The sequence below is a fragment of the Lagopus leucura genome, unplaced genomic scaffold (genome assembly GCF_019238085.1).
Source record: "Lagopus leucura isolate 7727_CA_CO unplaced genomic scaffold, USGS_WTPT01 Super-Scaffold_100002, whole genome shotgun sequence".
NCBI lineage: Eukaryota > Metazoa > Chordata > Aves > Galliformes > Phasianidae > Lagopus > Lagopus leucura.
The window spans coordinates 40,174,246-40,186,144 of record NW_024962263.1 but is presented as its reverse complement, the minus strand read 5'-3'; the positions used below and the strand labels follow the sequence as shown (position 1 = coordinate 40,186,144).

Genomic DNA, 11,899 nt, shown 5'->3' with positions numbered 1-11,899 from the left:
AGAACCAGCGGTCAGTCAGATGCTCAGGCTCTGAGCAACATGGTGCAGCTGTAGGTGTCCCTGTTCATCGCAGAGCAGTTGGACTAGGTGAAATATAGGGGTCCCCTCCGATCCAAGCAGTTCTATGACTCCGTGCGGTGTGAATGAAGCAAGCAGGGTGAGGACGCATAACCCAACTCCGGCTCCCACAGCGGGGCTGCCGCTCGTGTCGGCCGGGAGCACCGCTCAGCCACCCACCCCCGCTCCCCGGAGGTAACGGAACGCGCCCCCATCGCCCGAGGGCCGGGTGGGGCGGTCCCGGGAGAGGGCGGCCGTTTGCGCTGGCGGCGGGGAAAGGGGAGGGAGGGGGTTGGGGGGGGTGCGCCGCCTCAGAGCCCATAAAGCGCCGCCCGCGCGGGGCAGAGCTGGGTTGCGCGGAGGGACAGCGGGCGGGACGGGGCGTGCAGTGCGGGACAGCGCCATGAGGGAGATCGTGCACATCCAGGCGGGCCAGTGCGGCAACCAGATCGGGACCAAGGTGAGTCGAGGGGAGCCCTCCCGCCGCTCCGGGCGGCTGCGGGTGGACAGGGAAGTTCAGCAGCCGTCCGAAAAAGGAGCGTTGAAACCGACGGGATTTCTCACGGCTATTCGCAAAGCGGGCGGGCCGGGGCTGAGCGGCGGGCGTGGGGCGGCTGGGAGCCGAGCAGCCCCTCGCAGCTGTGCCGCCCCGGGCGCTGTCGGGCAGCGCCGCAGGGAGGGGCCGGGAGCGACTGGAATCCGGCAGCTGCCCCGGGCCGGGCCGCGCTGCGTGGCCGTTGGGGAGCTGGGCAGGGACACGGATCTCGGCGGGGGAGTTCCCAACACTCTTCTTCTTCTTCTTTTTTTTCTTTCCCTGCCCTAGTTTTGGGAAGTGATAAGTGATGAGCATGGCATTGACCCAGCCGGAGGCTATGTCGGTGACTCAGCGCTGCAGCTGGAAAGGATCAATGTCTACTATAACGAATCATCTTGTAAGTGTGGGGCGGGGAGGGTGCTGGGCGACGGGCTCCGTGAGGACGGAGCCAGGAATGTGGGAGAGAGCGGTTCTGTAAGCTGCAAGCGCTTCTGGCCGCCCTCCTCCCGCCATCAGCTGGCGTTCCGCTCCCCAGGCGGAGAGGAGGGAGTGTCTCACGGGGCACAGCCTGTGTGGAAGTTTGTTAATCGCTGTTCGCGCTTGTAACGCGTGATTAATGCATCAGCTGTCTCTTGTCCGTCGTCTCACGTTCAACTGCTGATTTTGTGAGCCCGTATCTGTAGTATGCAGGTTTTGTTCTGTGGGTTGAAAGAGTTGGGGCGTGGGTAATGGTGATTCATTAATAAGGTGCTAAAGGCACCGAAGTCCTTTGAGTCAGACTGGTGTTGGAAGGTATTGCTATGTAAAATAGGGACAGTGAGTTCTTTGGTCGTTGGGAAGAACTTGTTTTGTCTTCTGTCCAGCTTAGCTTAATGTATTTGTGTTCAAGAAGCATTTAAATGTTGTATTGAGGGATATGGTTTAGTGGGAAATACTGGTGATAGGTGGATGGTTGGACTGGATGATCCTAGCAGTCGTTTCCAACCTTGGTGATTCTAGGATTCTATGGTATTATTTACCTTAGTTTCCTTGAGCAGTTTCAACCACGTACAGATTCTTGTGCTTTGTGGTAGATGCGCTTATCAGTTTTTTGCCACCTGCACCAAATAGATCTCTCACTGATGGTGAGTCCTTCAAGCATGAAAAGTTGTGTGTTTTAGCATCCTTATGGTCTGTCTGAGTTTTTTGGGTGCTCCCTTGTGAAGCTAGGAGTTGGACCCGCAATCCTTATGGGTCCAATGTAACTTATATAATATTATACGATTTGGGTATTAACCCTCCACTCACCCCTTACACACAGCAAAAATTGTTTACTTTATTATTCAACTTTTTTTTTGTAGTCAAACTTCCCTTCTTTATGTCTAATCCTCAAAATGCCTACAAAATGTAATATTCCACTGACATCCAGTTATCAAGTCTGTTGTTCGATGGGAATTGTTTTGTGCATATCATGCTTGGATTCATCTTCCGCTATGATTTCCTCTATAGGAAATATTTATCTATGTACAATCTGTATTAGACTGATAGTAAGCAATGTAACTGTGTGTTAAACACTGTAACTCTTTCACTATTTTCCAGAACATTAAGGACATGCTTATTTTTCATTGTAGCCCAGAAATTCGTGCCAAGAGCAGTCTTGGTGGACTTGGAGCCGGGCACCATGGATAGTGTGCGATCTGGTCCTTTTGGTCAGCTCTTTCGGCCTGATAATTTCATCTTTGGTATGTGGATGCTTCTTACAAAGGAAGAAAAAAGAAGTGAATGGTTAAAAAACATTTAAACTATATTGCCTCCTCCTTGTTTCAAAGTATTATTAATACTCAAAACCTTTATTAGCTTAACAATCCATTTTCGGTTATCTGTAAGTCAGCCAAAAGATCCCATTAACTGAACAAATCATTCTTCTGTTAATTGTTTCTTCAATTAGCAAACTACTGAAAGCTTCCTATGATAATCATCAGATAGTGTACGTCTACTTTCAATGTATTTGAATGCTAATGAAATCCTGAGACCAACTATTTACGACAAAATGCATGGAAATTCTGCAGGAAATGGAAAGCAGAGGGGAAAAAGCTCAACCACAAACCAACCAAACTATTTTTTATTTGAAATTGCATTAAATGCATGAGTATGAAGTTGTTTAAAGGCTGTGTAATTTAACTCTTTCAATGGAGCCTTACAGTATAGCATAGTTTAACACTAAAGGGAGGCCAATGGAAACCACTCATAGAGCCAGTTACTGGGTTATTTTCCAACACAAAGAGGAACAATCTGACAGCATGGAGGAACTTCAGGTTTTGCAGTGTTCTTGGAAAGGGTTGTTCTGGCTTTTACCAGTTTTGCTTTGCACTTCTGTAGTACTTCCCATGTAAGCTTAAAAGTGACTGTTGCCATGATTGAATTTCATAGCATCCTTAAGAAGTACAGGAGTGCTGTTGGTCCCTTAGTACTAGAGGAGAGGTGGTGTGTGAAAGTCAAGAGAACCACTCAAACAGGAAGCCTGAATGAGAGCTACCACGAGGGCTCCAGTGGCCTTCTGGTTTCCACGTCTGTGCTAGCTGCTCTTCCTCCTGCCAAAGCAAGCTTAGGTTTCAGTTTATTTGGTATATTGTGTTAATATAATAAAGAAGGAACGGTGCCAGGGAAGGACAGAGAAAAGATAAACATTGTTTGGGTGGTGTGAAGTAAACTGTAGCTCAACCTCCCTCTGGTGAGGTAGGGAATAAGAAGCCATAGATTCATATTAAGCCTTTAACTGACTTCTTTAACAGAGTTCAGCTGAAGTTTTATTGCTAATTTTCTCCCATATGATCCGTAGCAATGATGTTAAGGATTACATTCAAAAGCATTTTAAGTTACAATATGTACAAGTTAGCCTGGTGTAAAAAGTCATAGGCAGCCTTATGAGGCAAGTTTCTATATTCACGTTTTTACTTTTACTCCCTTTCTCCTGTGTACCACAGCAGCCCCACAGGAGTGAATTCACACAACTTTTGGAAATACCTGTGTTGGAACTTTACGGTTTGGCATATCACCAGTAAAACCAGAGCAAAATCAATTTAGTGTCTTTAACAATAGTTCAGTTCACTGCACTCCCTTTCTGACAAGCTAACAATGAACCATCAGCATGTGATGAACTGGTATCTGACGGAGGGCCCTGCCAGCATCAGGCACCGTCCTCCCAACCTGCTGAATAGTGCAGAATGGCTGCCTGAGTGCTGAAGTAATGATCTTCTGTATTAAAAGCCAACAAAGCACTTTGTTTTCTCTTTTAAAAATCCAGCCTGGACCCACAATGGACTTTGTGGCAGAGGCTGGCAGTTCCATACTTGCTGTATGCCAGGCTGTTAGGGCTCATTCTGATGGAGATGTTTGCAGTCTCTGCGTGCATATACGTGTATGTGTGCATACCTGTAACAAGTAGGTGTGCACCATCAATGAGAATTTCGTTCAGCTATATTAGGCAGCTGATCACACACACCAGATATAGGGATTTTTAGCTCAGGCTAGTGGGAGTCTGAGGTGGATGCAGACATAATCCTTGTACTTTAATGCTGCAGGATGCTGATGTGAAGGGTGAAGAAGCACAGATGGAATGAACTTGCTGTAGGAGAGCAGCGGGTCTTTTGGCTCCCTAATGGTGTACAGTTGTCTACCAGTGTCTGTTACGAACTGTCTGATGTAACTGTTTTTGTTGACCATTTTTCATTAGTACACTCCTGCATTTCTCATTCCATTTTTGCCTACATCCTTGCTAGCTCTTCTTGGATAGGTATCTCTCCAGTTTGTTGTCTGAACTGATGGTGATAAACACAAATGGCTGTTAGCCAGTCAAAGGAGTGTCTTTCCCTCTCTAAATCACGTTGTATGTTCTGCACCAAGGCCTTCACAATAGTCTTCTCAGCATTAGTATGCAAGCTACCGGTGTCTCTTCCTAGGTTTGTCTTTTATTTCAAGCATGAAATAAAAGAGAGTAAAATAATAGTAGAGAGAGAAAAGGAGAGGAATAAGTTTTCAGAAAATAGCTGCTATTTTTTGTCTGTTAGACAAATGGCTTCTGTGCACGTGCAGCTCAAGCTTACACATGAGCACTGGAGAAACAAACAGTGGTAGGAAGATCTGGAGGTACCAGCATTAGTTCTGGGATTACTTGTAGACTTCCATTAGATTTCAGTAAGTGAACAGTGAGAAGAGGCGGAAGCTGGAGGCTGGCTGCATGTATAACAGAGCTTGTGGGACAAAGCAAAGATCTGCCAAACCTACAGTTTTTAGTATAGTGTGTGATATTCAAGAGTTTTGGTAGGTACCTGGTAAGTGGGTGCATCCTCTGGGGTTTCACAGGGAACATAGGAGACCTCAGGTGGGTGCTGCCTAGTAGATGAGTGCAGAGTTAACACATGAGCAACTGATAGTCATGGGCAGAAGGGAAACAGATAGTGGTGTTGTAGGCAGCCACTGCTGCAGTTAAAGTGCAGTTTAGATAGATACAAAGGCTGTGTGAATGCAATAAATCAAATTTGAACAGTGATAGAATGGGCTTCTGGGAGATCCTGTGGTGTGAATTAGCCCTGAGGGAGGACTGATCCACTTCTGTCTTACATGTTGTACTTCCTAATTTATTTTGCAGACTAAGCCAATGCAAATCTTTTCCCGTGAACACAAAGTTTCCACATTTTTGAGAATAATTGCCTTTTTTTTTTCTTTCCTAATTCTTTGCTCCTATTTTGTGTTCTCTCCTATTCTCTCACTGCCCAGTGGAGAAGGGCAACACAGGGGATGTTCTGCAAAACATATTCTAAAAACTCAGATTTTGGTTTTAAGATCCTTCTGCATCTGAAGTAGCATTGGCTTGTGCAGATATCTGGCGAGGGATCAGCTCAAGCACACTGCAGGTGGTTGCAAGCATATTTAATTCTGGAAGGATATTACTTTGTGCTTTGTCCAGCTGGACAGGAAGTGCTGACCTTCCTAGATTCAAAGAGAGAAAAACAAAGCAGCATATAGAACAATTAACCAGATAAATGTTGAGGAAATCAAGCATTTTTTTTTTTTTGCAGTGAAAAAAGTGTCTCATATTTGAACAATACCCCAGCTAGCAGTTTTCCCAGAACTGTATGTTTGGCACCAGCACAGCACATTGGGAATTGAACTGGGGCATGGTAGTAGGAAGGAAGGGAGGACTTGGAGAACCATGCGGAGGTGGATATATGTGATTGTGAAATTATTGCTCCTTCCAATGACTACTTCCAAGAGTACTACTGACTGAATTTGGTAGCATGACATACGTATGTAGTGTAGCCACTGTGAGGAATATGAGTATTAAAGGCCGGTCCCTCATTTAATCTGTATCTAATAATAATATATTGGTGTAGCAGGGAATCCAGATTATCCATCCTGAGTGGTGCATAAGAGGCAAATGGAAGCTGGGGGAGAAAATGAGGGCCTGTGAAATGTACATTTTTTCGATTTGGCAAGTTGCTTTGCAGATCTCAAAGAGTAGTGAGTTTCTAGGGAAACCAGTAGATGTTAAATAGCACTTGGTAACCCCTGAATTTTTGGAATATCTTTCATGGAGCTTCTGTTGATCAGTGTTCTCATTCAGGCTAGATAACCATTGATTGGAAAAGTTACAGTTTTTGATATAGTAAGTTAAAAAGGACTTATTTCAGAAGCTTAGCCTCATCCTTGAATGACAACTGTACCTCCTGTCTGAAAGGAGCAAATGTGAGAGCAGTCCAAGAACCCTTCATTTAGAAATGCGCATCTGTGATTTAGCTTTTTATTCATCGTGATCCCTATAAACAGAAAGCATTTAAATATAAACAGTCTCTGTATGTTTATGGAATAAGCAGGGCTGGGAGTGTGAGAGCTTTCAAAACAAGGAACCAGTGCCATCTTTGCATTTATGGAAAGTTAAATTCCAAAAAAGAAAATGTCACCCAAAGGCATAAATGAACACTATGGAGGATTTGAGGCAAAAGGAGTCTGTATAAAAAGCTTAGGTTGATAGTAGTAGAGAGATTTGTAGGCAAAACTGAAGAGCATTGTTATCTACCTGACAAATTATTAGCAGCTCATTTTTACAGGTGTGGTGTACTCCATGAGGTACCCAAATGCTGCTGGTAACTTTGTATATTTTCTTCTCCAATTGTGTATTTTTTTTTTTTAGGACAAACTGGTGCAGGAAACAACTGGGCCAAAGGACACTATACTGAAGGGGCAGAGCTGGTTGATTCTGTACTTGACGTAGTGAGAAAAGAGTGCGAACACTGCGATTGCTTGCAAGGATTTCAGCTCACTCATTCCCTGGGAGGAGGGACAGGGTCTGGCATGGGAACCCTGCTCATCAGCAAAATACGAGAGGAATATCCTGACAGGATAATGAATACCTTTAGTGTCATGCCCTCTCCAAAGGTTTCTGATACAGTGGTGGAGCCTTATAATGCCACACTCTCGGTCCACCAGCTGGTTGAAAATACAGATGAAACCTACTGCATTGACAATGAAGCTTTGTATGACATTTGCTTCCGCACCCTGAAGCTTACCACTCCAACATATGGTGATTTAAACCACTTGGTTTCTGCTACCATGAGTGGGGTAACTACATCGCTGCGTTTTCCTGGCCAACTCAATGCTGATCTCCGGAAGCTGGCAGTGAATATGGTCCCATTCCCACGCCTTCACTTTTTCATGCCAGGCTTTGCTCCTTTGACAGCCCGAGGCAGCCAGCAGTACCGAGCACTCACTGTTCCAGAGCTCACCCAGCAGATGTTCGATGCCAAAAACATGATGGCAGCCTGTGACCCGAGGCATGGGAGATACCTGACAGTGGCTACTGTCTTCCGTGGCCCCATGTCAATGAAGGAGGTTGACGAGCAGATGTTGGCCATCCAGAACAAGAACAGCAGTTACTTTGTGGAGTGGATCCCAAACAATGTTAAGGTGGCAGTGTGTGACATACCGCCTCGTGGCCTCAAGATGGCTTCCACATTCATTGGCAACAGTACAGCCATTCAAGAGCTCTTCAAAAGGATATCTGAGCAATTTTCAGCCATGTTCAGGAGAAAGGCCTTCCTCCACTGGTTCACAGGAGAAGGAATGGATGAAATGGAATTTACGGAAGCAGAAAGCAACATGAATGATCTGGTGTCAGAGTATCAGCAATACCAGGAAGCTACAGCAAATGATGGAGAAGAAACATTTGAAGATGAGGAAGAAGAGATCAATGAATAAAGAAATTAGGTATGCTATTTTCCAGGCCAAATTCTCACATCTGGATTTCTAATAATTAGGCTTATAAATCTGTATTTAGGCTTCAAAATGAGGGGGGGGAGGAGAGAAAAGGGAGCACAACTCAGATATCAGAGCTGCTCTTCAGAGTCCATTGAGGTCACTGGGAACTGAGGACGTTCTGCATTTCTGAAAATCAGGCTATTTCTATTCATGAGACAAATGTAAGGCATTCATGTAAGACTTTAGTCTAAGAGTCTGAACACAGAAATTGGTAGGTTGGGATCTTTTATTCCAAACAAACTTCGTCTTCCATATTTTACAAAAAAAAAAGAAGTAATGCAGGCATGAAAATCTACAAAACAGAACTGCACTATTTTCATCCAATTATGAGTAAGAAAATCTTGTGGGTTTGAAGTATTCATTCTGTACTGAGTATACAATACTGAACTGCCAGGAACAAGAATTTATTGATTAAAAAAAAGAACAAAAAGTTATTAATTGTTCTGTACAGTAACTATTAAAGATGACATTTGATTCAAATTCTCTGAAAACAAAATAAAAAAGGCTAGTATCATCTCAAGTAAAAGTGTTCTGGGCAGTCAATGCTGTATAAATATCCAGTGAGCTGCAGGCCAAGGGCTGAATTTATGCTATGTGACTTTTCCACTTGTTGCTGAGTAATGGTGGGTTATGTGTGTGAAATATGTCCACTTGTGGTATGTTCTTTAAGGACTCTCTGGAAGCACAATATCATGCAGTCCCCTGGCTTTCTGGCCAGCGCCAGGTAATGGTGATTCTGGTTCCTGTCTCCACTCCACCTTGCCTATATACCTGAAATTCATGTTCTCCACAGCATGGTGGGAAAGGAGACTATGTGTTGATGTATCCTTTCTACCCCCAGTTTGAAGTTCACACCTATGGGTGCTATGGATGTTTTAAAATCACTGGGCAGACTGAGATTAAAGTAAAGTACAACTATTTATCCATGGTAACCAAAACAGCTGGCAAAATGAAAGATGAACGTCAATTTATCTGCTTACATGACAGCTGGAACAGAAAGGTCTCTGTCTTGCACAACTGACTTGCTGCCTTGACAAAATGACTGTTGGGTGTTCACTCTTTGTGCATACTTTGTGCTTCTGGCCATATCAATTAAACAGCCCTTCTCCATTAGAGAGCCTTCACTGGAGAACACTGCCTACATGGAGTGTCCTATTTAGGTCAGTTTCTAGGCAACAAAGCAAGCAAACAAAGGAAAAACCTTCTGGAAATCCAAACTTAATATGTTTCTGGACTCTGGTCTTTTTCGCCTTGCTTTCTGAAGCACTTTCTAAGCAGCAACCTTGCTCAGAACTTAAAAAACAATGCTTCACAAATATATTTTCCAAAGATCCATTGTTCCTGAAAATATTTATAGTTTGGGATTCAGGGAATGAGATGATTGCATTTTACATATAGCTGCAAACCACACACGCTGAAGCTGTCAATTTTGTTCTACATGGAACTGAAAGTTCAAGTACAAGTAAAAGCACTGGCACAGCTGCTTCTGAGTGAAGGAGGAGCAGCCATCTTTTAAATTCTGGGACTTTATTTCACTGTAATACAGAATTAATGAGTAGCTCCCAGCTGTGAATTCTGATATTATTAATTAAAATGTTTACTACGTGAAATGCCAGGAATCTTAAGTAACTGAGCATTCTCTTGTGAACCAGCTTCTTTGCTTTTCATACATTGACTCAAAACCCAGAATGCAGATTCTGAACCCATAAAATCCACAACTGACAGTGTTCTCTGATTCTATTTTGACTCAATCATTCTTTCACAAGTTTAATTCCAACTGTTGGGTGTGAAGGTAGGAGGGACAACTTAATGTCCCCTTTAGAGCAAAAGGAAACATCTTCCATGTAATTTTAGAAGAAAGCAAACAGCCCAAGGAGCCTGCAGTAAGAACATCACCAGCTTGCATGAAAGCAGTAAGAGCCATTGAAGTGGGAATGCTTCTTTTTCATTCAAGTAATTTTCTAATCTTCCTTTTATGACACAAAACCAAAAATCTTTAGCAACAGGTTTGTTGAACATTTCTTTCAGTTGCCTTTCTTTTTGAATAATTACTTTCTGCTCCTAAAAACTTCTCTCTTTTTTTGAAATTTACCTATCAAGTCCTGCCTTTGTCTTTTTCACATTCCTTTTTTCGTTTTTCAGTTTCCCTCCATGTTTTTCAACTCGGTCACCCTTTCCTTTTCTTCCCATGGCTGGTCTGCTTTCATTTTCTCCTTTTTACTGCTATGCATCTGGTCACACAAAGATACACAGCTGCTCGATGCCAGATCAAACCAGACCCCAGTGTGTTAGTACCACCCACACACAAATACCTCTGCCAACATTTGAATAAGGGGAGGCACAAATAAAGATGACAACCTACACCATCAATACCACTTATAAACAGAGTGGGCAGGTGTGCTTCCAGGCCAGAAACAAGCACCTAACCTGGAGGGAGCAGGTCCTTTGCAAAGATGCTTTGGTCAAAGCCAGCAAGGCATTCAGGCAGTTTCTGCCACTGTCTCTGCATGAGCTACTTTGACCTCTTTAGGCTCTCAATTTCACTAGTTTGAAGTCACTTCTCTCACTAGGAAAAGGTGGTCACCTCCTGTGAACAAAGTCAAGGCTGGAAGAGGGCCAGACCTGCTCCTCTTCCCAGCAGTAGGACAAACAGAGAAGGCTCAGCTCCCTTCATGCTGCGCAAGCCTCTACTAGTTGAAGTAGCACTGCTAAATATTTGCATACAAACACAATCTGACCTTACTGGCAGCCACACCACAGACTAAACTTTGAAGTCTCAAATTTGTGAGCAGGCTAACCATCCTCTTTAAAGGAGCAGGTTAGGCAGATGGTTAATTTAGTTTTCATGGCTTTGTTTTGAATCCAAAATGCTGGCACAGCACATTTCTGCCACTTTTGGCACAAAATACTAAAACTTATCAAGGTAAGACTACACAAAGTAAGTTGATGCTCTAAAATAATAGAGGCAAAGGAACTTCCGTATCCCTTACAGTCTCACAAGCTTATGAACTATGCTGCAATTAAACGTGAGTGGAATTTAAGTCCTACACATGTAGACAGAACAAATGGAGTAAGAGAAAACTTCTCAGAGAGATACTTCTTTTGCAGGCAGGTGGTAACACCCCAAAGAGTTCACTTAGGATATTTTGGGAATATGGCCATGGTTTGTGGGTTTGTTTTTTGTTTATTGGTTTTTTTTTTGTTCGTTTGTTTTTTGTTTTGTCTCTTCATTTGCTTGTTTGAGGAAGAATCAAATAAGGAATGAGGATATTAAGACCTCTACAATGTAACTACATTTAGTCCTCAGCACTGGCTACAAACTGCCTGTGAGAAACAGAAAAAAGACGTGTTCCACTAGATGGGAAATAGGGAGGCAAACAAACAGCAGTAAGTACAGCTACATGCAAATAAACTGGTTGCTACTTTGCCATGTCTGCCTGATGGAAGTTTCACAAACATGAGGATGGAGTTAACTGTCCCAACAGCTAGGACTTGATGCTCAGTCTCTGCAGAGCTGTAAATGCTGCCCCGAGCACTGTCACAGGATGCACTGGGAGCAACAAACTCATTAAGTGACAAAAACACAACAATCTTGTCCTGAAGCAACTTCGGTGAAGTCTAGGGAGATGAACACAGAGGACTGGAGCCAACCCAAGATCTGCACCTGTTTCTGCGCCAGCAGCTCTGCTTGGAAGTAAGAGCAAGAGATTTGCAGTCAAAACTGTTGTAGTAGTACATTCGATACATCTGCTAACTTTTTATTGCAAATTGTACAGAAACTGCTGCACATTTTAATGGGGGAAGGGAGGCTCTCTCCCTCTTGTTCTCCTAATGGATCAGCAATCTTGTGATCATGCCTAAACTTCAGTAAAAGCTCTGTAAATCTACCTTTTATTAGTCAAATCACGTTTCAGACAAAACGAAAGTTTACTGTTGCAGAAATCATTCATTCTAAACTTTTAACACCAGTAATACAGGAATTGAAGTTTAGTTTTATTCAGGGTGTCTTCCTAA

At 43.4% G+C, this 11,899-nt stretch overlaps 1 protein-coding gene across 1 annotated transcript; it reads left to right on the top strand.

Annotated features, from left to right (window-relative positions):
• The first annotated feature begins 399 nt into the window (after nt 1-399).
• Nucleotides 400-11,772, top strand: TUBB6 (tubulin beta 6 class V). Its single transcript, XM_042869815.1, has 4 exons — nt 400-517; nt 881-989; nt 2,203-2,313; nt 6,762-11,772. The coding sequence occupies exons 1-4, from the start codon at nt 461-463 to the stop codon at nt 7,823-7,825; spliced, it is 1,341 nt and encodes a 446-aa protein (XP_042725749.1). The 5' UTR covers nt 400-460; the 3' UTR covers nt 7,826-11,772.
• The last annotated feature ends 127 nt before the right edge of the window (nt 11,773-11,899 follow it).